This window comes from Lytechinus variegatus, chromosome 2 (assembly GCF_018143015.1).
Source record: "Lytechinus variegatus isolate NC3 chromosome 2, Lvar_3.0, whole genome shotgun sequence".
Taxonomy (NCBI): Eukaryota; Metazoa; Echinodermata; class Echinoidea; order Temnopleuroida; family Toxopneustidae; genus Lytechinus; species Lytechinus variegatus.
This window is the reverse complement of record NC_054741.1, coordinates 21,280,333-21,307,261: the sequence shown is the minus strand read 5'-3', so window position 1 is coordinate 21,307,261 and position 26,929 is coordinate 21,280,333. Positions and strand designations below refer to the sequence as shown.

General features: G+C 36.8%; 1 protein-coding gene across 1 annotated transcript in view; it reads left to right on the top strand.

The window, feature by feature from the left end:
• The first annotated feature begins 1,398 nt into the window (after window positions 1–1,398).
• LOC121407558 (A disintegrin and metalloproteinase with thrombospondin motifs 18-like) overlaps window positions 1,399–26,929 on the top strand; it is a 55,004-nt gene continuing 29,473 nt past the window's right edge. The window contains exons 1-5 of the mRNA XM_041598694.1: window positions 1,399–1,610; window positions 5,163–5,246; window positions 20,354–20,513; window positions 21,293–21,398; window positions 26,114–26,251. Coding sequence (XP_041454628.1) covers window positions 1,551–1,610; window positions 5,163–5,246; window positions 20,354–20,513; window positions 21,293–21,398; window positions 26,114–26,251 — 548 coding nt within the window. The 5' untranslated portion in view covers window positions 1,399–1,550. The remainder of the gene's footprint in view (window positions 1,611–5,162; window positions 5,247–20,353; window positions 20,514–21,292; window positions 21,399–26,113; window positions 26,252–26,929) is intronic.

Genomic DNA, 26,929 nt, shown 5'->3' with positions numbered 1-26,929 from the left:
CCAAAAGAGCTATTCAACTTCTGATCGTGCTAACTTTGGGTGTGTTTATGCTTTCATTGCGAGGACAGAATCAGCGATTTCAAACGTCGATTCAAAACGGCGATCGTAAACGTGGTTCTGGGAGTACTGTTTATGCTTAACTTTCCAGAGCAAATCATGATCTCCAGCTGGCTTCGCATCGTAAAGCGAGATCATATTGGGCGCACCTTTTTTCGAAAGTTTTTTTTTCCAATTGTTGTTATTACGTAGAGATAACATGGAGCAATACGACTGTATTTGCCCGCGGATTTTCATCTCACCGGAAGCATGTACCAAATGACGTCATTTAAACACGTTTACGATCGTGGTTCTGTTTATACTTCCCCAGAAAGCCTGATTCTGGTCAAACGACGTTTACAAACGCACCGTTTTGTGAGTTTACAATCGGCGTTTTGAAACAGCGTTTAAATGAAAGTAAGCATGGATGCAACCGTGTTTTGGACCATACACGTTTGGAAACGCTGATTCTGGCCTGAAAAGTGGAAGCATAATAAACACGGCCTATGATAACTCATATAAAGAGGTCTATTGTAATGATGTAATTAGCCTCAAACAATGCATATATCATAAAAGGAATTTTAGATAACTTGAATGTATACAGGTATAACATCCTGATTGTAGAAAATTAGTGCATTAATGTAAAGATCCCTCATCACGATGACATATTTTCAAAGCAAAATATTTCATTCATAAGAGCGTGGCCTTCCTTCCCTTTGAGGTAATAGTATTGTACAGATGGTAATATTTTCTATCTGTCTCCATCAACAAGTATACGATGAAGGACGGAAATAACTGGTGTGGGTGGGAGGATGGAATCCTAATTCAGGAAATCTCTTTGACAATATGTGGCTGACAGAAAAGAAAGCCTCAAACCATCAGAATTTTTTCAATGTCCTGAGAGCTCAAATCGCATTGAAATTAACTTGTAACATAAACAAAATTGATTGTATCTACATTAGCCTATGTTCTTCCTGCAACCAACTGATTAATTATCATATTGCCAAGTATTTTTGAACTATCTTTGTCAATTTTTATGATGAGGATTATAATTTGCTGATAACAAAAATGAAAATTACTGTCAATCACTATGAGAACATTGCATAACTTGATTAGCAATAGACAGTCTTTGCCTCGTTTTTTTTTTTTTTATTTTGGGGGTATGGAGAGTTATGGAAGTTTTAAGTTATGGAATTTGTATCTTACTATTTGCTACAGGTGATGGACAGCGTCTGTTTCTGGATAAGTTTTAAAAATCCTGAAAGATTTATGATATAGATTTGATAGTTGTTATCATTTTTTTTCAAATATCGTATGAATTTATCTTTCATTTGTCTTTTTTCTTTCTTCTCCTTTAAACAGATCAACCGCACCCTCCTGAAGAGCCAGTGTTCTTCCTAGATGAATATCCTGATGTGAATAGATCCTTGTTAGAAACCAGAAAACGGCGTTCAATAGCAGGGAACGTTCACAGGAGTCAGTATGTCGAGACCCTGGTTGTGGTGGATAAATACATGATCAAGAAACATGGAAGCGATAAGATCACAGCATACGTTCTCACAATATTTAATATGGTATGTATAGGCCTATAGGTTACATCTTATGTATGAAATTGTAGATTTGAGCCCCCTCTGCATAATTTGTTCAACCATTCGTGGCCATCAGTGACCATGTGCGATAAAGTGGGTGACCAAAAATTTCAATGATAGCAAAGGTTTAGAGCTTAGAGTTATTTTAAGATATGTATGCATGCTGTTGGTACTTGTGTGGAAATGAGTTGATTCATAACATGATATCTTTGACTTAAGAAGTTTGTGAGCCCACCCTTTCAACTTTGATTGAACTGGGTAGTAAAATGTCAGACATCCTCTTCGCTAAGTAGGCAAGCTAGAATGAATGAAATGAATGAATTAATGATTGATTGAGTGAATAATAATGAAATGAATGAATAAAAAATGAAATAGAAATACATAATCCAGATATAAGCAATTTACCATAGCAGATTTTATATGTTGATTATTTATAAATTATAAATTGTAATTTTATAAATATGAACTCGGTTTCCCTTTAGCTTCCATTTTATATTAGTTTGTCAGAAGACAGTCCTAACTGCTTTTCATGACAGGACTGATGACATTGGCAAAAAGCAGTTAATGTAACCCCTATCTCCCCTCATTATATCATTCTCATAGGGTTAATACAAGGATCACTACGTTCTCGGAGCGTATCATGAAAGTAATTATCAGACAAGAATGTTGCTGAAATGCTTCCCTGGAAGTGCAAGAGTTAAGAGAAATCAATGGTGACTTCAAGATGAACCCTCAAACAATGACCCCATAACTCTCCTTTTCCATGATATTGCCAACCAATATGAAAGAGCCAAAAGTTACTAGCCCCAAACTCCTAATAGTTAAATGTAATAATAAGGCGGGAATGGGGGAAAGGTCTTTGCCGTCTTGGGAATGAATGGAAACAAGTGGCCTAGTTTCAATCCAATGATCTCATTGGCGTAAATGCTGTGAACTTTTCATCAAGGGCATTTCTGTTATGAATCTTATAACACAAGAGGGGGTTATTCACACTGCAAGTTTAATCTGCATTTTTTATCTTATATTCTAGAATGTTGTCTGAAATTTTGGTTAAATAACCATCAATATTTCATCTCTCGGTTGCAGAATTTTTGATGGAAAAACCAAAACTCCAACCTTTTTTTGCAGCACCTTTTAATTGTGATTAATAATCGAGAATTTTACCATACACTTCTATTTGATGTTTTCCACATCATAGCAAACATCACATATCCATAGAGTGATGTTTAGAAACAATCTAAAGTAATTCAAAGTGAACAAAATAACAATTTAGACTGTGTGTGGTGAACACAACTGGTAAGCAAGCAAGGATGTTTTTACATGATTTTGAAATATTGATTAAATGTTGGATAGAAAAAAAATTAATTTCTCTTATTTCTATAAGTTTAAAAGATAGTGGTTAACTATTCTAATCTTATTACAGCATGTGATTTTTCTTGCTCATTCATATATAAATTCACAGAGTAGCAATAAATTATCGGGAAAAAGTCTTGCAGAGTAGAGTATTTTTTGTTCAATGTAAATAGGACAAGAGTTCTAGTTTCTTCCCCTTTCACATTCTTTGGATGAGAGAAAGGTAAATAACCCCCAGAGCAAGGTTTATTTCTCCTTCTTCAATGATGTGTCATTTTTCTCATATTGATGAATTTTCATATGCATTAGGGCACAATTGAAACAGCTATTGTGAGGGGGATTAGGAATATTAGGTAGGAAGAATAGGAATTCAACTACTGTCAAATTGGATAAAAAAGAAATTTTTCACCTTTTTGATGAAATGTATGTGTATTGGGGGTACAAATACATTGAATTTTGAAAAGAAAAATGGTTTATGGAATGGGTTTTCCGTGTGTGCAAGTATTCAATTGATCTAGTTGCAAATTATGTGGGGAAGGGGAATGGGTGAAATACTAATATCGGCACTCTTTGATGTAATGGTTAGTTCTTTGGTGTCTTTTCTAAACCTTTGTCTTTTGTGTTCTTTCAATCCTTTTCGTGTCATTGTCCATTAATGAGATGGGTTTATGGTGGTAGGGATTAAGAAATCTGGTTCAAAGCTTTAATGACTTACAAAACAGCAGTAGAGCAAATTGCTTGTGTTAGAGTTGTTGTTTCCAAAAATAAACTGAAGATTTTACATCAGAAATAAAGAAATGCATCTACAGTATATTGGATGAGTTCTTAATTTGAAGTTTTGTGAGGTGTTAGTAGATATACTTGTAATGTTTGTTAAACATGTTGCCAACAATTTATCAATGCATTGAAGGTGGATTCAAGGTTGTTGGTAATTGCATCTTTATTGGCCTACAAATCAATTTCTTTTATTTGCAATATTGCCTGTCAACTACTTCCAAGAGCAGCTTTCATCAAATTATTTGTCAAAGTATACCACTCAACAAATTCAACCAAGGAAAAAAAATCAATCTAAACCTAGCAAAGCAATGCTGACATATTTCTGTTTCATAAAGTTGTTCATGGTCAATAGCACTTTTGAGAATGGAATGCGTGAGTTTGAAGTGTTTCTGACCGGTGGTAAAACTTCAGAAAGCGGGCAGTCTTCAATTAAGCGGACGTTGAATGACCGCAATATTGGAAAATCCACTCCCTCAACATGCTGAATTGATTTGAAGCTAATCTGATATGAATTACTAGTTATGATCAAGAAAGGGGAAATTGAATGGGCAGTTTTTAGTCCATGGTGTGTGTCCCGATTTGTATTCTTGAGGTATAAATCAAAGGATTTCGTAGGATTGTTTGTTTCTTAACACAGAATTGGACCAATCTGCTCGTTCTTTATAGGATGAAATGGAGAGTTAAATAGGAGTAGATTTATTGCACCTGCAATAACCTGAAAATTGATTTTTATTTTTCTGTTGAGCATGTTTGTTTTCAACAATTGATCTCTCCTGAGATAGTCTGAAAGATTAGGTGAAATCTGTTGTTAATTTTAAGAACCAGATTGCTACAATTGCTGGGTCAAGACTAAGAGTGAGATATTGTCATAAATACATTTATTCAAACATATATATTTTTAGATTGACATATAAAAACACATTTAAAAATATTTTTGAGCCATCGTTTTAAGTTTTGAATTAATTTCAAATATGCGACAGGGGGAGATATTTATCAAAGTAATCAAAATTTTGTAGGAATTTAAATCTTGTGGGCATGATGAATAATACTTCTTTGAAAAAAACTTGATGAACAATTCCTATTTTATAGTAAAAATTATCTTGAAAGTAAAAATTTTACATGAAATTAATCTTTCTTTATGATTATGTGCTGTACAGTAGATACTGTTAGGGCTAAGTGTTATGAGAGGCAAAATTTATTTTTTTATTCTTTATTATTTTTTTGAGGGGTACAAATGTAGATATGGCCATAAACCCTCCTTTAACTAAAAAGTTGGGAAAATATTAAAGTGGGGGAAAAAGTTTACATACTGTCTCTTGCGGGGTTACTTATCCTAGTTGTGATTTGGAAGATATCTGATATGTCATGAATAATTGTTTGTCTTTTTATATTTTTATATCTTCCTAGGTTGCAAAGCTATTCCGGGATTCATCCCTTGGTCATACCATCAACATGATTCTTGTGAGTCTTATGCTTCTAGAAGATGATCAGGTAAGTTCTTCTCATCAAGCCTTATATGATATTGGTCCTGTGCCATTGGTAATACCTTTGGTCCTATGTGGTACTGTGTTCGTCTCCCTGTGTAGGATTGACATTGCCTTTGACCCAATGTGAAATCACTCCTGCCTCTTGTCCTTTGTGGTATTACTCCTGCATTTCATCCTTTAACACAATGTCATCACTTCTAGTCCCATGCGGCATTGCTTTTCGTATATGGTCCTTTACAGCTGAGGTGCACTTTGTCGTCTTATATAGCAATGTCTTTGTTTTTATCCTGTGTGTAATTAGTATTGCCTGGAGTCTTATATAGCAGCGTTCTTTCATCTGATAATTTTGGCATTAGTTTTGTTTCTGATCCTGTGTGGATTGGCATTGCCTTTGGTACCATTAGTCCCTAATTGCATGTCACTAGTTTCCCAGTGTAAGCACAAGCTTAAAACCTGTGCAAGAATCAGGCAAGACTTTGGACCGAAGTATAGAAAACCATTTATCATATGGTAAGTGAAGAATAGTACCATGATACATCAAGAAACTTTGATATTTGTTGGATCTGTTTAAATCTAATATTTTGAAGCACTTTTATAACTTACTTCAAGATTTAGCGACCAACATCTCTTCTAACACTAATGATTTTATCAGCCAAGGCACGAAATGTGTCTTCATTTTGCTGGTTATTCTTGTTATGTACTGTTTGGAATCAACCAGTCCTTGAACATAATGTTTCTTTCAGACTTTCACTGAGAGAGTATAAAGGCTTTCCTATCATTAGATTACACCCTCATCTTTTAATAACATACATTTGGTAAATCAAATGTAATTGGATTTCTCTACACATTAATCCATCTGACTTTGATGTGTTTAGTTTCAGTTTCATTCTAAAGGCAGATATTTTATCAGCCATCTTTCGTACTCTGATAGCGAGAAGGGTACTTATCCGTACACTCTCACATAGCTCTAACACCCTTCTTGCTCTCAGTGGATTATATTACCCTTGTTAACTTTTTTTTCAAAGCAATTTGTGTCTGTTATTTGGAGATCTATCATCTTAATCAATTGAATTTACTTCTTGTTGCTCCCAGAAAGAAAGAAAGCAAGCTTGTACCAAGCCTCCAAAATGTTCTCAATTGCACAAGGAAAGTTGGTGGCCGGAGAAAGTTTAATCTTCACCGTCAAATTTGTATATTTTATGTGAAGAGGCGATATTTATTTCATGTTTGATTAAACAGATTTAATGTTCATTTTTTTTTACATTTGACAGTACTGCATTAAAAATCAGTATATTTAGGTTTTAGCTTGCGAAAGTATTTTGCCTTATTTGGCATATTCTCAGGACACATCATGGCTCCAAAACATTTAATGTTCCTTTTTTCGGAACCTGATAGATGTGCATTGGTGTTGTGGTTCTGTTTATCACTTTTAATTCAGAGGGTCCCGGGTTCAAATCTCTTGCCAAGACATTAACACTCATCAGCAATATATCTATCCATGTGGGCTTGACCCAGGTAAAGAGGATGGTATACAAGTGTTATGTTTCATTCATTGCATGCAATAAGTGCTGGCTTGGAGATTAGGGGGTAGTGATACCCTAGTCATTTGGGAAGTGCATGGAGACACTTAAAATTAATGTGAAATGTTGATATGATGTGCATTGTACGAGATTTGCTTATTCAATATCATCATTAAAGTAATTTTTAGTTTGGAATTAGAAATAGTATTGTAGATCACAGTAGAGATGCCAACCCTCCCGATGAAATCGGGAGGCTCCCGAAAATTCGTCCCAACTCCCACCCTTACCATTACCATCCTTATCCTCCCGAAATTATGATTTTTTTGCATTGATCAAATTGGCTTGGAAGTATATGTATCGTCTGCTAACTTTAGCATGTATTAACTCCATTACGTTCGCTGCTACTAAATTCTGTGTGAAAGGCAGACAAATAAGGAGCAGCGAAAAGCTGGTGCATGTGATAGGCCCAACGGGAACCCACTGTGCACCAGGCCGGTAGGCCCGGCTAGCTTCGTGAGCCGTGTGCGCTCGCGGCTGCTGGATTTGTCGAGTCGTGCGGTGGAATATCGGTGTGTGATTTCGGCGTGTTGATGGGTTGATATTGACACGAAATGGCGGAAAATCAACAAAAGAAGACCAAGAAATGGTCTCAGAAGTATAACACTGAATACAGTCTCTAGTACCTGTGTATTCGGAAGTCGGAAAGAGGAATTTACCATGCATTTTGCACAATTTGCAGCGTGGACATTTCAGTTGAGCACGGAGGTCGTGATGATATTCAGAAGCACTTTGGGAGCAAACGGTATACGGACATTGCGAAGACAAGATCTTTACAGGTAGACGTTACCCGCACTGAGATTTTCTGTACTGGATTTATAGTGGAACATAACCTGCCTATTGCTGATAATTTCTCCTTATTATTATTGTTGAACGGGTACTTTTCTTCTATTGTCCCCTCATTTTTTTTACATGTAAAAATGCATATTTTATATTTTTTATGTTAAAAAAGTGGGAACAATGTTTTTTTAAAAACATGTGAAATGCTCCAAAATAAGGGTCAGATTGCACCAGAGAGCATCTAGAAACCCAGAGCTTTCAGGGCCCTGGACCCCGGCCGCAAGGGTCGAGCGCTGCTCCGCGCTCGAGATGTGCGCTATGCGCACATCTCGATAATTTGGTGTCGGTTGCAAATCCTCCCTAATTCTGATTTCCAAAAGTTGGCATCTCTGTCACACTAGGGACTGTATAGAGGTGACCATAAAATCCTAAACTTCATACGTTTCTATTTTTTTCACATTTATTCTGGCATCTTTGTGTTAGGACATTCATATGCCTATCATTCACAGGACATTCATAGGCCTATCATTCACCATACCTTGTTGTACTTTTTGAGATATCTTGAACTCAGAGAAGGTACTACTTACCCCTTTGCCTGAACATACAGTAAGACAACATACAGGTAACAGAATGAAGATGGTATTCTCGTTAATGTGCTTGAGGTGACGTGAAGGTCATGAACAAGATGGTTCATTCATATGTTTAGATTGGGGAATTAGCATTCAGGGTGGTTCTGCAATTCCATCATTGAGCACCTCTCTAACTGAAGAAAGTGCTTAGTTACTTTTTTAAGATGTCGATTTTTAAAACTTTGTCAGATTTGTTTTTCTGTCCGTGTAATGCTCATCGAAGCTATATTAAATGTACGGTAGTCATTAAGTGAAATGTTTGATTTTGTCTGTTCTTGTTTGATGTTAATGTTTTTGCTTCATGTCCCAGTTCAGTCGGATGTACATAGATGCCCGTTAGTAGGTTCGAAGTTTTCTGTAGTTTTGTAAACCTCTTGCTGTTCAAAGTTACACATGAGTTATATTCAGTATTTTGCCGAATAGTAGCTCAACATTTGGCAGTCGATGGGGTGTGAAAGTTTAGCCCACACAAGCTCATCTTATATCAATGGACTGGCATGGTTGCACGACACATCAAAAAGTTTGACAGCCGGTTATTGTTTCAATTAACATACCATGTGTTTGCATGGGCAATGTGTTTCATATGTGCTCATCCATGTTGGTCCCGAACAAAACAAGAGCAGGAATAGGGATGTGTTTGTTTTTCAAAAAGATGTACACACAATGACTGGGTAGGAAATGTGAGTAAACCCCTGATGTCATTATATTTGATATTTCAATTTAAATTCCATTGTTTGTCCATGTCACACGGGACCTTACATTATAACTACCATGTGCTTTATTTTTGGAGTATGTCTCTTTCAACTTTGAGAAAATTCAATATCCTTCCTGCTTGCTACCCCCAACATACTTCCCACCCACCAAAATACAATAACATGATACAACTAGATTTGGGCTGGAAATGACAGTGTCGACTATTTCCCTTTCATGTTGTTATTTTTTCCTCAAATCAATCATTTTAGAAATATATGAAGCTCATGTTGGTAGGAGAAATAGGTTGTCCAGTAGATTTATCATCCATTTTGACTTGGTATGGTGTTAAAAAAATGATTGTGGAGCGTTGTGGCCCAGTGGATTAGTCTTCGGACTTTGAAACAGAGGGTCGTGGGTTCGAATCCCAGCCATGGCGTAATTTCCTTCAGCAAGAAATTTGTCCACGTTGTGCTGCACTCGACCCAGGTGAGGTAAGTGGGTACCTGGCAGGAATTTATTCCTTGAAATGCCACCGCGCTGTAAAAGGCTGCGGGGCTAAAGCCAGGGTAATAATATCCAATGAAGCGCATAGGGATGCATTTGGCAGTGATATGCGCTATACAAGCGTGTTGGTATTATTATTATTATAAGATATGTTTCTGGGCTACTTGTAAAAAGGGTAACTGAGTATTAGATGGATTACATTGAATGATTCAGTTGCACATACTAGTAATAAGATTTGATGGTCCAATTGAAAGTCACACAGGGAGCAACATTTCATGAGACGGAGGCTCGTATTCTCAAGTCAGGTGTAACTTAGACCATGGTCTAACTCTGTGCTAAAATTATGGGAAGCCAAAAGTGTCAACATTTGTATTAAGTTGTATGTTTCGTATATTTACTGTGCTCTTTCCCATTCTTCATGGTGAAGATAATCTATGTATACTTCCTAGACAATTATGAATGATTTGAGAGTCAAATGAGATGAAATACAATATCTCTAAATTGTTAATGATTTTTGTAACGATTGGCTATCCATACTTGAACCAAACTTTAAACCTAACTTTAAGTTGAACCCAACTTCAGAATACGGGCCAAAGTGTTTGTGATTTCCACTGTTTAAGTGTTATAAGCTACCGAAATCATCGAACCAGACTGGCTTAGAGCAAAATTTGTCAGTAAATTCACTGTCAAAAGGCCTTTTTAATCATTCCTGTGGTACTATAAGAAGAGGTCTCATAATCAAATGACCTTAGTTTGAAAGTTTGTCGATGAATCTTTTTGTAAGTTATCATTCCGCACTACCAGGTCCCTTGGTTAGGACAAAAGTCTTTAGGTGGTTTCAGTTCCAGGTATTCTCTGATCGGGAAATTGACCCCGATCAGAAAATACCAGGTATTTTGGTAATGTGAAAGCAAACTACGCGTAATTTCCCCGAAAGAAAATACCCGCTAAATAGTAGGTACTTGGCGAAATTACGAGAACTTTCGTGGGGATTTTTCCAAGGTCGCAGGTATTTTGGCGATGTGAAAGCAAATTACGGGAACTTTTAACCCAGCGTGTCGTTGGGCGCGGCGGCGTGGGTGGCTGCTGGGCTAGTGATTTTGAATCTCGCGCCTAGCCTGCTTATCAGACCATATTGCGCATACTCGTAACTTCGGGAACATATCCCGAAGGATGTGTTTCGGGGCGGTGTGAATGCAGGAATAATTAACAGGTATTTTTTAGCTTTAAAAAGTTCTCGTAATTTAACGGGGATTCTTGTGATCGAGGCGGTTTGAAACCACCTATTGTCCCTTTCTTGCTTGCTCAAAATAATCTTGTTTCATGGTAGTTATTTAAAGTTATCATTCACATTTCTACCAAATCATAAATGTCCATATATAGGCCTATATGTCCGTCCATAAACAGTGTAGTAAAATAACGAGAAATCGTCATTACGGTGTAGCGTTAATTTCGGTGAAAGTTACGTAATCTTCGCACACCGAATTCGCATAGCGGCAGCATGGTCGAGTGATTTTTGTAGCCTGTTATTAGTCGTTTCGCGCGTATTTGACACACAAGCTTGCACCGTGCAATGATGCACACAGCACCCACGCTCTTGACCGAAGAGACGACCCAACATGCCCAATGAACTTACACACAAACTAATGCCTATACCTCGGCTATCTTTCCTTGTGTATGCAAACGTTTATGCACACACCAAACCCCATCTCCCTGGTATACACATGATACATGTAATGATAAGCATGATAAGAGAGAATTGAGATGAATGAGGGAAATTGTTCTCTGACCATCGACGTGATCATTGTGAATGTAGGCCTACAAACATGCATGCTAACTGACCACGGGACCATACAGCCAGTACCAAATTATTCACCGTTTCCCCCTTTTCTGCACTTAACAGTCATAAGCCAAAGGAAAAATAAGGGATATTAATGATTCATGCGATATTGGACATCTTGGACAAGTCATGTAAGTTTTATAATTTCATCATGTTCATCTGTTTTGTAATTGACGATCCTGATCCTTCACTGTGTCGGTGAACTGCATCAAGGACTCATCATTTTTAAATAGTTTTTACTGGTTTTTTATTGTACATGTCAATCTTATGTTCGCCGTTGCTATCACCTATGAATATTAATACTATAACGAACCTTCAAGTACGACGTTGTGTGCATATTGATCAGTACACTACGTGTAGACTGAAAGTTTACATATCGGATACAAAAGTTTACGTGAATGACGGCTGTCATAAACGCCTATCAGTCGTTTTATTCAGCTCGGCAAAACTGATGTACAGGTTCTTTTGGTAATTTATAACAAAATGCCACGGTAAAAAAAAAATCGGCGCGGATAGATCGAATGCTAATAAAGTTGAAAAACAAAGTATCGTACTTTCCAGAAATCCTTTTGTTTTGGGACAAATCGCGGGAAGGGAAAGAAGGGGGAAGAGCTCGTGGAATCGTTCGCTCTCGCCCGTTTCTCATAGGTTTGCGTGCAAATCTCCGTGAACCGCTGGCAATGTGCAGCGCTCTCGCTGTTATCGATTCACTGTGGTGACCTCATTTTATTACATGTTTGCGTAATGACGATTTCGCGTGATTTTACTACACTGATAAAGATATATAGTAAATTGTGCATATAATAATTTTGATTAATGGGGGTAATTTGTACCCATTAAAGTATCGTGAAAGTTTTTCCTTTCTTTATTTTGTTTGACAAAGGGTTAAAAAAGTTATATCTAAAGCTTAATATTTCAGAGAATATATTTTCAAATAAAAACAACAACAAAAGATTTACCAATTTATAGAGATATGTAAAATAAGAGGAGAAAGATTTTTGAAAGAACCAAAATAACTATGAATGGGTAAAATTTTATGATTCTATTAAATCACAATTAATACCAGAGCATAAAACTTTTAAAAATTAGCCATATTTGACAGCATAAATAGCCTGTAGTTAGGAAAGTTAGCAGGTAAAGTCAGTAAGATTTCAATAACTATTAAAAGTTACATTATGAGAAATTATGAGGATTTTTTTTTCATTAACATGTGATGCTACAGATCACTAATATGTTAATTTTTCATGTCTGTTGTGAAAACAAAGAGAGCTAGGAAAGCACAGTATAATCATGTTTTGAAATAGTATGAGAGAGAGAGAGATTGAGAAGGAGATGAGGGATAAAATTGAAAATTGAAAGGATAGGAGCCAATATTGGTAATAACTAGAAAATGGAATGACAGAGGAAGGTGAAGAGTCAAGAATTAAAATGAAAGCTCTAGTGCAAGACAATTTCAAAACAGCACAAAGTTAGGAGTTATACTGAAGGAACCTGACGAAGGCTCAGAATACAAATAGGAGTAAGACAGGACATTGACGAATGGTGTGAATAGGATTTGGTAAGAGATGGGTAAAGAAGGAGGGGCAGCACTTGAATATTTGGTGGAAGGTAGGGTAATAGGAGGGGTGCGAATCAATACTTGGTTGATTACAGGTATTGCCTTATCAAGGTAAAATGCTTCCTTTGTTCCGATTCTGGAATGATATGTACCTCTCCATCAACCTCAGCGGTCCCAACCTGCTTGGGGTAGTCATTGGATGACAGATGATTCTATCAGTCTAGGTCACCCCAGACACAATAGACACTAGTATGTCCTTAACCACAGTAAACAAATTGAATCATCCAGTCTAATCTATTGCATTTACTACCAGACAAAAACTCAGGAGTTTGGATTTGGGCCATGTGACCAATAAATCAACCCCTACCGAATTATTCACACAAAACAAACTTTTATATCTGCCTTTTAAGCCCCTTCCCCTTTACAGTCTGAAAACACAAAGTTGGTTGGAAAAGGTTATCCTTCAACCAGTGACCCAATGGGTACATTTTGAAAACTAACATATTAAATCATCATTTGAAAGACTTAATTTTTTTTTTTTTCAAATGTCATATTAATGCTTTACCATGATGGGGATGGAAATGACAATTGTGGCATCGAATGCAGCATGTTTAAAAACGTTAATCTAAACATTAATTTTGTTTGGTCACTCCTTGTAAGTGGTAGAGCGTACATCATAGTGGGTTTTAAAAGATAAAACTAGACTGCAACATCAGAGTGTTTCGTGTTGTAATTCATAATGCATTAACTGTGGTAGTATCAACCATTATTGGGATGGAAATGACAGTTGTGGCACCGAATGCATCATGTTTAAAAGCGTTAATCTAATAATCATTTGGCTTTGGTCACTCCTTGTTCCTTTTAAGTGGTAGAGTTAAATTATAGTGGGATTTAAAAGATAAAAACAGACTGATACATGGAATTTTTTGTGTTTGAAGCGCAGCATTCCCTTTTTAAGACATCTTTACAAAGAGAGAAATGTTTCTTTAAAGCTTCATGCTTGTCACACAATAACATGTGGAAATACACAAAGTAAAACAAGTTGGAATATTTCTTACTTTACCTTTCTCATTAAGAAGAGAAAGCCAACCCCATAATCAGGGGTACCATGGCATGGAGAACTCTTTGACTAGTTTAGCAAAAAATGATCTGGTATAGTGGTGGAGAGGTCTGGGTGGATGGACAGCTCGCCCACCAAATTGGCCGTGACAGAATGAGTGGGTGAGGATTGAGTGATGCTGGTTTCCAGGGTATTATGAATGTGTCTTTGATTGGAGTATGTAGGAAGCAGAATGGTTTGTGGTGATGTCTTGTAACCTCATTGTTCAAGGTGAGGGTGACAAGGGTGAATAGGAATGCCTTCAAGTCCCAAGGTTATTATTATCATTATCGTAATGACACTGGTTTGTAGGGATTTATGTGTCTTTGATTGGAGTATGTAGGAAGCAGAATGGTTGTGGCGATGTCTTGTAACCTGGCTGTTCACGATGATACTGACAGGGGTGAACAGGAATGTCTTCAAGATCCAAGACAATCACTGTAATGGCCTTGACTGGCTACTAAGGTAGGATGCAGGACTATGATTATGATCATGGTGAAGATGAATGGGAATGTCCCTAAGAATGAAAGGCCATCATTGAAAAGGTTCAGAATAGTTTCAAAGGTATTGTGAATATATCTTTGATTATAGAGTATGCAGGTAGCTGTGCTCTTCAAGATGAGACAAAAGGGGTGAACAAGAATACTTTCAAGTCCCAAGACTATCATTGTAATGGCCATGACTGGCTTCTAAAGTATAGTGAATGTGCCTTTGATTGGAGTACATAGGAAGCAGGATGATCGTGGTAATGCTCTTGTTCAAAGTAGAGATGACAGGGGTGAAAGTCGAAGTCCCAGAGAACCAAAGGCGATTACTGTATTGACCTAGTTTGGTAACGAGGGTATTATGAAGCAGTCTTCGATTGGAGAATGTAGAAATCAATATGGTCATGATGATGTCTTGTAGCTTCAATCTAAGGTTAGGATGAAAGAGTAGAATAGGGATGTCTTCATGTCTCAAGGCTACCATTGTAATGACCAAGACTGGTTTCCAAGCTAGTGCGATCATCTAAGGGTGCGTTTATTCGACACTTTTTTACCCTAGAATCATGATTAGAATCATGATTCAAATCACGATTCTGCAGAATCACGATTGCGTTTAGTCGAAATTGAATATAATCATGATTAGAATCACAAACATGAAACACGAAAAAAGGGGCGTTTGGAAAGACGTGTCTGTAGAATCACGAACGAAAATGGTCGTATAAACGATATCGTGATTTGAATCATGATTCTATGACGTCATTGTGTCGTGCTTCTTCCGGGTTCGACTCAAAGGCGCGCGCTGTGTTTCGTGCAGGTTAATTTTCGTGTAGCAGTATTGCCAGCATTTAGGAATTATCATCTGTGTATTGTACCCCGGGGTTGTACTGTAGCGTCATTTCTATATTTCATTGTTTTCATCAATCATTTCTTCAAGTTCCAAAGGCACAAATTGGACTGACGATGAACTCAGGGCTCTGCTTGTGCTTTGGGCTCAGCCTGAAGCACAAGCATCCCTTACCGGGTTTCACAGAAATAAGACGATCCCTTTCAGCGGCGCTTGCGAGGGAGGGATTTCAACGGAGATGTGGCACCGCCTGTCGAGACAAAATTAACAGAATTCGTGCCCAGTACAGGACCATCATAGCCAAAACGATCGGAAGGTGGGAGGATGATGACCCCTTCTGGTTCCCGATCAAAAACAATACGAGGATGACCCCTTCTGGTTCCCGATCAAAAACAATACGAGGTACAATACACGGAATTCTGGAAGTAAAAGATTTATTTTTCGGAAGCCGAGTAAGCGTTGCACTTGCACAAACGATCGCGCGTTAGCTCCGGCGGCAGCAAAAATCTAGCAGCCGACGTGAAGTTAGAAACACGTGCGAAAATGTTGACCTATTTCCTGGGTCAAACTGCGCACTGTGATGCGCACTGGATCGGCCCGAATTCAGGGAGAAACAGCTTTAGAAAGATGGTCGTATAAACGCTGATTCTGTCGGATCGTGATTCATGCTGCTGTTTTGAATCATGATTCAAATCATGATTCTGGGTCGAGGTCGCATAAACGCAGCCAATGTGAGCTGATTGGCAAACAAGGATGTACAATTAACTTGTGACAATTATTGGACTCGACCATTAGAATGAGCAATATTGGTTTCTAGTGTACTGTGAATATGTAAGTAATTGGAGTATTTAAGAAGTATGATGATTGTTTTGATGTCTTGTAGCAGTGAATAAATGTCCTCAAGACCCTGGTCTCTATCATTCTAGTGATCAAGTCTGATACCTCGAGTATGGTGAGCTGATAGTAAATGGGGACAGCAACCGAAGTTTTCCTTTCCTAAATGAAATATACTCTTTATTTGCTCTGTAATTCAAACAAAAGTGTGTATATGGTTTATTATGCTAATTTATTGTTTTCAGGGAATTCCAACTTTCATTGTGTCGTTTTATGCATTTATGTTATAGAGAACTTGGATGACGTTTATTGGGATAATATAACTTATTCATATGGATCTGATATTGTTTTCTGAATTATATATTTTCTTTATGATGTATAGTGGGCCTGTTTTATGATTTTTGTAGCATTTATGCATTATTAATTTTGTAGGAAAATGGTAGTTTGCAGACCTTTTGATCAAATATTACCTGGTGAAGTTGTGCTTTTTGAAAAAGATAACCAATCAAATTTCTTAGAAATGTTTTTCAAGAGCAAACAATTTGTCATATGATGGTCTAGTTGATATGCCAATAAAAGGATCTTGTTAAACTTATATTTCTGCTACAGCACAGAAATTCTAAGACAAGCATTATATATGTTGAACAAGCATTAATGTGTACCGCTCTCTGCTCAGGTTAAAAGAGGTTCCAATCATTTGTAGTTTGCTCACCATGATGTCTGACGTCCAGGGAGTGGAGGATGTGCATACTGCGTTTCTCCCATTTTCTCACACTCTCAATTTCTCTTCAATTAATTTCAAGTCATCTTAAATTCTAATTTTATCATCTCCCTGTCATGGTACCATTTCAACCACAAACTTGTTCTTTAAGAAACCCATATCCATCTCAATTCCAAACTCTTATTAGACTGCTAGTCTAAAATGAAATTGAATTGTTAAACAGGAAATAAAGATCTTTATTTCTATAGGTTCTATGAGATGTGTCAAATTCCACACTTTCTCTCCCTCAACATGATCATTATGAGAGAAATCCCTTTTAAGGCCAATCTTTTAAATCTATAATTTCCTTTAGAAATGTTCAAATTAAATACTCTTACTAGTAATCATACAGTGTACATCTGTTCTACGTTCTCTTTTTGCTCGCTTGTGAAGACAACATAATCTGTTCTATAATTCTTCCATTACCTTACTTATTTGACATAAACCTTCTAAGCTTGGTCTTACAATGGATGTAAAATGCTCTTACACACCAATTAAGAAAATCATGTTTTGGTTACGTAATGGATTTCTTACTTCAATAGGCAATGCAGGATATAAGCCCACTCTTCTATTCCATCACTTGGCTCTTTGCAACCTTATTGTAAGGAAATGTGTCGGATCAAATCCATCTTGGGCATTTTCAAGAAATCTTACTAGATTATCTACATATGATTAAGGGGTCGCTTAAGAATCAGTATGTCTAGTTGCAGTGCTATCATTTCAAGCTTTTCTTTCTGTGTCATGTACACTGCACTTCTCTGTCCCTCCCCTCTTCTTCCCCTAACCTTCCCCCTCCCTCCCTAATGCTATAAAACAAAATATTTCTTGCATGATCCACCTGTTACTTTTTTTTCGTAAAGTGCACCAAAATTGTTTGTATTTATTTGTAAAAAAAAGTTCTATATATCATTACGACCCAGTGTTTTTTTTTGTGTAATGAAACTAAGTTTATTTAGGGGCTTGACTTTTGTACAAGCTTTGCTTTTTTTGGCAAGACCCTCCGTTTTACTTTAAAATACAAATGTCATATTAGGTTTTTTTATTTATTGAATTGTGTTCCTTAAGTCTAAGATTATGTTATATATATTTTATTATATTTTGCAGTATTTTCGACCTTGTCATGTTATATTGATCATACTTATGTTGTGAAATGGAAATCAATCAAATCAAACTGGAGTCATCTTTATCCTGGTGGGGAGTGGGGGGTGGTGTCCTCTGCAATCTTCTTTCCTCCCATTTTGAAAGATGCATGATGCTTTAGAGGACATTCCAGGGCTTCATTTTAATACCATTACATAATTATGTTAAGAGCATGCAGGAGCATCCATAGAGCTGTGATTTGTTGCCCAAATCTATCTGAACCATTCGGTGAATAACGTGCTAGGCTTTTATTCTAAATGGATTAGTTGAAGGTTGTTGTGTCTGTCAGCTTCCCGAAATCTCCTCCATGCCAACCCCTTTCTTTTCCTTTTGAATACATTCGAGGTGCTGGTGTGAAAGTAAGAGAGAGAGAGAGAGAAAGAGACAAACATAAAAAGAAGTATTGATGAACAAAGATGAGTCACACGCGATGACAAGATACCTAGACCAGATCAGACATGTAGGTGAGATCTGTCCTAAGATTTACAGGATTGTTGACCTTCAGAAATGGCAAACAGAGAATGCATTTTGGAGGATGAAATGTTCCAGCCTTGAATGGTTCCATTTTGAAACATCCAAGTGCATCCAAGGAGTGATATGTTCCATTCAAAGTGTTTGAGGTGTTGATATTCCTTGATAAAGTCTTGCCTTCTATTAGAAGGCAAGACTTTATCAAGGAATCACCTAGTTTTGTGTATAAAATACTATAAATCATTCTAGTACCTGTCCCTTTGTTGACTCTTCTGAATGAAGGTTTTCTCTTTTTTTATTTTTTTAAGGAGCATTATTGTCATTAAAATGAAAGAAGCAGATTTTTGACAATTTTTTTCAAGACTAGTACTTCATCAACCCCTGAAAATGAACCCTCCCCCCAAAAAAATCAGTAAGCCATAGTATTGAAAGGGGGATGGAGTAGAGTTGCAATCTGTTGGTTTAATAGAATAAGGTCCTTAAGTCCTGTCTCCTTCATCAGGATTTTCTTTGAAGCTATCAATATTCTTGTGTTCTTGTGTACATACGAATATTCACTTTGTTACTATACTTGTGTGATAATCACCTTTTTTGAACAGATGAAGAGCTTTGAATCATTTTTCACAATGGATATGTAAGAGTTTTGCCTAATTCTGATGTTAATTTTATTATTGACATGCTAATGATTATCTCTTTTTGACCTTGCACAAATACTGTGGTTCAAAAGCAAGAGAAGTGTTTTCGGCAGATTAAAGCACTGCTACTCACTGTCTGAGAGTTAATAATGTACTCAAGGTTGATTGTTGCTGCTGCATTTACATTTGAGCTCCATGTTTTCCTATGGAAATCTGATAAAATGTGTTTAGGGGAGCAGCACCTGCCCAAAGTGTCTGAACTTGTCATCATGTAAACGAACATCTAGCCAATAATCTAGAATGGATTTGACATTTTCTGTTTAGTACGCTGTATGTTTCCTTTTGATTTAGCTATATTTTTCACTTTCAGTTTAACGGAAATGGCTTTCAAGAAAATTGTGAAGTGCCTTGATCTTTTTTATGCTCCCTACGAAGTTTTTGGATTTGTTTACATATGTGCTACATTGAAGAAAGTAGCAAATACTGTGGTGCAGAATTAGAAAATTCTTAACATTATTCACCTGCATATAGTGGCAATCATGTAGTGTCTTCTTCTTTTCCAGATTCCTATTCATAATTTATTGTAGGATTTATTCCTTGATTACTTATATGGCAACTCAGTAACAGTGGGGGTAATAATGTGATACCAAGATTCAAGCCCAGTAGAGTACATGTACATTGCACACCTTCGATTGGTCTGTGGCCCGATTTTGGAATAAAATGTAGTGGAATTTGGTGCTAATAGTGACACATGGAATATCTTACTATGTAATGTTCTAAATCGTTATACAAATGTCTATGTTCAAATCCGTGACTATGCTATCATTATAATTAGAATAAAAGCAAATTGAATATCTAGTCCTAATAAGCCAATAGCAATTGTACAAGTGGCTACAATATGAAACTAATTTGGCCTTTACTCCGAAATGAAGGCTTGCAATCACCAAAAACTTTTATATTACCTCAGTTAATTAGAACCCCAAATAAAAAGATCCTTTTATTTCACATTTTCCGAAAATGAGCAAAATGCTATTCTTTCCGAAATAAAATCAGATCGTGGTCAAGTCATAAGGTGTGTGTTTGCCTTTATATAAACAGACATATTATTAATATTTATGTAAATGAGAGAGAAGTGATATGTCAATTATTTTGCAGGTGCTTCATTGTCTTGTGAGAAAATAAATGTTTCTGAGAAATATATATATATACAGACAATAAAATGTATTGTAAATTCAAATTTTCTGTATATTTCTTTACCACAGCCTGGCTTGACCATCTCTCATCATGCTGACCGATCGTTAAATAGCTTCTGTCAATGGCAGTCCACCTTGACCACACCAAACGGAACCCATCATGACCATTCAATACTGCTGACCGGAAATGATATATGCTCCTGGAAAAATGAACCATGTGATACATTAGGTAAAGATCATGAAACGATACTAGGAACCCATCTCATCAAGGTGGTAACTGTGATTTGCTACTGAGCCCTGTTACCATGGTAACTTCTTTAATTGTAAAGTTACCACAATAGTAAATCCTTATTGAAATGGGTCCTTGGACGTGTAAAATAAAGACATGACAGTATAATTACGTTCTTTAATATAATTTTTAAAAAGTTTTATGAATGTCTTTTCGTAGACTTATAGTTCCCCTTATTTACATTGATTGTATCTTTGAGGTGAAAGGGTCCAGTGTTCATTTAACAGATGACATCATTCTTATACATGGACATTCTGTCATAATTACTGAGTATACAATATACAGTAATAGATCTTTGGTTATGAGATTCAAGTATAAAATTTGTCAAGTGTACATGTAAAAATGATCATCTGCAAAAAAAATAATTGAGCTACTTGCATTAAGGGTTTCTGAACACACTGTTTATAAAAAAAAAAAAAAAAGAAAAGTGATTTGTGGATATTACTCAATGAAAAGTATATAAATGATCTTTGATTTGCTATCTACTGCTGATGTTGAGTTACTGTTACAAACTATCCTATGATAAAAATATCACTGAAATAGACGCAATCACTTGATGACGTGTAAATGTTGGAATCATTCTAGTGATGAAACTTGACTTGTGTTTGTCAGAAAATTAGGGTGAATGAAGGATTATAGCTTAGTTATGTGTTTTGTTTGTATATTTTTAGTATGTGATTGATTTCTTTTTCTTCTCTTTTTTTAAAAATATGTATCAGGTTTTGCTCCTATTGGTGGGATGTGTAGTAAATATCGGAGCTGTACTATAAATGAAGATACTGGATTAGGATTAGCTTTTACAGTTGCTCATGAATCAGGTCACAGGTAAGTCTAACAATACTTAACCCTTAGCATTCCAAAGACATTGTATGACACTTAATGCCACACATGGAAATCCACCAAGTTATGTTTCTCTTGCTCAATCTTAAAAGAAACTTGGGAAAAGTTACCTTTATTCTGAGCAGTTGTCAGCAGATTGGGAATTGAAATGTCTTTGAATTGATTGGATGTTATAATTTAATTTCTTACTACTATATTCTATGTATGGTATGGGAAAATGTTTTCTTAAAGATATGGATGTTGTATGTAGAGGAGTCCAGTCTTCATTGCACAAGTATATAAAAGGGGAGAAATTGAAGAGAAATTACCAAAAGTTGCTTTGAACTATAGGTGAAGGTTATTGAAACATTTTTACAACTACAAATGAAAATACAGAAGGAAATTAGTCAATCATAGTCTCTGAAGTTCAAACTTATTTGTGGACTGTAATGAAAGGACTAAAAAATCCTTTGAAAATGCTGAATGGGTCTTTATTCAATTGAATTGTAATTTACTTACATGTGCAGGTTTACATTCGTTATATTTTTCTTTCTGTGTATTTCAATTTGAAATAAAATAGATTTAGAATCCAGTATTCACTTGTCTGCCCTTGACATCCTGCTCATGAACACTAATGACTTTTTATTGGACTAATTAAGGATAGCATGTGAAACTTTGGTGATGTTGATTATGGTCATTGGAGCACCCATAGCCCATACATGGCACCATTGGTTTCCTGAATGCATAAAACAGCTTACCAACCACAATTGGAATATGGTAGAAGTTTGAAATGTAAACAGCTGAAAAATATTATGAATAATATGAACTGTTAGACAACTTGTCTGTGAAGATTGCATGTATAGTTTTCAGTTTACCATTGAATACAATTTCACATTTGAGCACAGCATAATGAAGAAACCTGTCTTTAAAAGTCAACAAACTATTCATAAAATTGTGTGTGTCTTCATTGAGCCGTGCATCTACTCAGATAGTTTAGTGAGTGAGGAATAGGGAGAAAGATTTAAGAAATAAATGAATATGACAATACTCTTACTTTATTTTATTTAGGCATATGGTGCTATTGAAGAGGAGATGAGATAAGCAGATGAAAAAAAATAATGATTTATAATATCCTGTATGGTGGAGTCAAATAGAAAACAACAATGGGATTGCCACCTGTTGGGTTGGGCAATGAACTTCAAGGTGCAGGTTGTTAAGAAAAGGACACAGGGTTCACTACTATCATATCAGAGTTTTGTTTAAATGAAATTTGTTAAAAGTGGCAAGTTACAGACTGCAAATTGAAGCTACTGATATCTTGCCTATTTACAATGGGTGAGAGTCATAAAGTGTAGAATTTGTTATTGATACCAAAAACATGGCATGGACTGATAGCACATTTTTCCGAGGAAAAATTTGACAAGCAATCCAAAGAAAAAAAGGGTTTTTAACCAAAAATTAAGTATATTTCGTCCCAAAAAAATTTGACACGTGAAAAAAAAGGTCTCCACTTTCAAAAAGGGGGGGGGGACACTGCTGTTTTGACAGCATTTTTACATTACAAATTTTAATTTTGTTTCTCGAAAAGGGGGGGGGGTTGGGCATGGGACGGCTGTGCCACCCCCCTGGATCTGCCAATGCATAATGATAAGTACAGTCTTACTGTTGAAATTAAAGAGTGTGCGTGTCAAGCTCAAGATGGAGATTGATGTTCTGGAGAAATTCACTTTTCAATGATTCAAATTTGTAGGACAAAATATGTTCACAAGATTTACAAAGGAATCGTCAATCAGACCTTGTTAGGTATCCTGAAAACCTTGATTCATTTTTTGGCCAATAAGTGCCTTGTTTTGTTGAATCCTGTGTCAATTGTGTCATTTGTTAAGAGTGATTCATATTTTCTGCTAGGTGATAAGAAATAGGTTGCACATGGGACCTTTTTTTTTCCATCACTTGAACATCATCCAATGATAAGAAAAATGGGGCTAAATCTGTCAACTACAAACAAACAAAGTCACTGTCAGTTTTCGTGGGAAGTGGGAATCGTAACATGATTCATGCAACAACATTGCACCTGGTTATTTTGAAATATGAGTTTTCATGTGCATCATACCTAGCATTAAGTTCAAATCTTTAACCCTTATAGAGCCAACATTTGCTCATTGTGTGTGATGACTGAATATAAAATCCAACATAGGATAGGAAGAGTTAACTGCAGCATCGCAGAGGTGTATAATGTGTGAGAAACAGATGATGCGTTGTTGAGAGAAGCAAATTTGTTGTATGGATACTGATATGCGAGGTGTTAAAAAGGGGAGGGCATCCTGGATCATATCACTTTAGGTTCATCATCCGTTCAAAGATTAGGGAAAGATTCATAAGTGAAGATAAGTGTACCCTGAGTCACTATATTGCTTCAAAAGATAATTACATAGACCCTTCCAAGGTTGAGCATTGTTGCCATGGTAGTTACTAGTTTCCGGGATGTTTACTTCGAAAAAATTGGAATGTTCAAAGCAGGCCTCGCGCCTGAACAGCAGAGCATGGAATAAAGTAATAGCACCTCGGTTCTGGTCCATTGGATTGCAAAGGAATCATATTACTAATTTTTAAGCAGTTGGGTCCATGTCATCAATGTAAATTTTTCCTTACTGAATCATATTAGTTTATTACAGAGATTACCAGATCATGTATCTTGTGGATTAAGGTTTCAAAAAATCTTGGGACACCCCTGAACTGCATTGTGGCAGAAGTAATAAGTAGAGTGTCCAAAAAACAGGAATAAACTTAGACAACTTCCCAATTATTTTTAACCATGAAAAAAACAGATGAAAGTAACAACTTAACAACCTCCTCTATATTAATGCTATTTACTATGAGAGGATTCAAACTATCAAGCAAAACCCTGAATTTGAGCTCAACTTGCTTTATACTTTCTGGCCATGATTTCTTGTGAACAAAATAGTTTTATCTTGGTCCATGTATATTCAAATACTGTGATCACTTCTAATGTTAAGGCATCCTCAGGTGTATCTGTTGATCCCATCCAAACGTAGCCTGGTGAAGCAATAGGTGGTTTCAAACCGCCTCGATCACAAGAATCCCCGTTAAATTACGGGAACTGTTTTCGGCTAAAAAATACCCATTAATTATTCCTGCATTCACACCGCCCCGAAACATACCCTTCGGGATAAGTTCCTGAAGTTACGAGCATGCGCATAGTATGGTCTGATAAGCAGGCAAGGCGCGAGATTCAAAATCACTAGCCCAGCAGCCACCCACAGCTCCCGCGCCCAACGACACGCTGGGCTAAAAGTTCCCGTAATTTGCTTTCACATCGCCAAAATACCTGCGACCTTGGAAAAATCCCCGCGAAAGTTCTCGTAATTTCGCCAAGTACCTACTATTTAGCGGGTATTTTCTTTCGGGGAGATTACGCGTAGTTTGCTTTCACATTACCAAAATACCTGGTATTTTCTGATCTGGGTAAATTTCCCGATCAGAGAATACCTGGAACTGACGAACTTCGAGGCGGTCTGAAACCACCTAATGAGGCTTCAGGTTACCATGAACTCAACCAAGGTACAAAGATCTCCCAGGAGAAGTCAATATGTAACCCAAGTCAATTCATAACACTGTACCTCACCCATGAAACATGGTTTATGAAACATGAGTTTTATTTCCATCATTGAAGTGTGCATTACGGTTCATTCTGAAATTCGGTAACGTGTGAAAACAACTTGCTTTTACTGAGTGAGTCGGGGTGTCATGGGCAAGCTTTCGGGCCATTTATCATAATCGCACTGAAATAAGGAATTATTACCAATTAAGTATCTTAATATTTATGTCATATGCTTTTCAATGTTCATATTTTGATGCTTTCATTCTTACTTTGACTGAGTGTAATTCAAGTGAAGATATGAATTAGATCTTGTGGGTGTTTCATAAAGCTGTTCATAAGTTAAGAATAACTTTAAGAGCGACTGGTGATCCTTTCTTTTGGTAAATGACATTCACCATTACATGTTCATTGTTGATTAATTAGCGTGTAAGAAAGGTTCACCGGTCGTTCTTAAAGTCACTCTTAACTTACCAAAAGTTTTATGAAACGGCCCCCAGGAATAAAGTATGTTACATATTGATTACTAACATTTCGTTACTACTGTATTGATAACTTGATATTATTAATGTACATATATTATCATTCTTAAAAGTAGTGTTATGCATATCCACTTGAATGGGGATTCAAGACATTGATTATTAGTATCGAGACTATCCCATCCTTTACTTTTCAATCCTGTAATACCTAGAATCCAACTTTTGAACTTTTTATGGCGTGCCAGAGTTGGTACAGACATAATGTTATGTTTTGACAAAAATTTGTTTCTGTTTTGTCAATTTGCTTAGTTCATCCATTACAGTTGGATGCTTATTTTTTATGATCTCTATGAAACCTCTACCAATCGATTCTTTCTGTAATTCTGATCCCTTCACCTCTCTTTCCTTCCCATCTCTCTGTCCTTTACTCACATCTATGTCCCTTCCCTCTCTCCATTATCATTATTTCATTATTCTATTTTACTCACTTTTATTCAAATTTTTCTCCTCCTAGGCGTATTCTTTCATACTATGTAAATCAACTTGATATTCTCTTTGTAAATTGACCAATTATTGACAGTCTCCATCTCATTTCTCTACTTCTCTACTTCTCTTCCTCTCAGCTTTGGGATGGTCCATGATGGCGATGGCAACGCCTGCAGGAAGTCAGCTGGTGACATCATGTCCCCCACCCTCTCTGGTCACAGTGGCAGGTTCACCTGGTCAGCCTGCAGCAGGAAAAGCCTTGATGATTTTCTGAGGTAATATAGCAATACAAGTGTTCGATTAGTCTAGCATGCAACTGACCTATTGGTCGATGAATCATATGTAGTTTCATCTGTAAATGTGATCAAATTTGACAGGAAGAGATATTAGCCCGCCACCTCTCTAGGCACACTGGCAAGATCACTTGGACCCCTGTTACATCTGAAAGTTTCCTACCCGAGACCCGACCGAGTCCACTTACAACCTTGACTGGATTATTGGTGGATTAGCTTCGCGAACGGACCGAGTCCGAAATGTGGTCTGTCTACATCACAGTGTTCATTCCCTCCCCTATCGCCCTATCTGTACTGTTTCGAGCGGCATCCGATTGCTGACACCTTTAAAAGGCGCTCTCGATCTAGGCTCCGAATAATTCGCGCGCGCTAATTGAAGTTACCCGAGATTCTGAAAGAATGCTGATGATCCCAGCAGTCGTTGAAGATATGATCGACTTGAAAAGGATACGTTTAAAATGCTTCTTTTCACTCAAATCAAAGACTTTATCAATCACAATTCACGTGTCGCATGCCGCAAAAACATTCGAAGAACGACGGGGTTGGGGAGGGGATAGTGCGCGCTATGACGTAATTTGACAGCTGGCGAACGGACTGAGATAGGTTCGAAAGCTTGTGTGCGTTTACATCTACGAATCGGTGGACCGGGGCCGGCCCGAT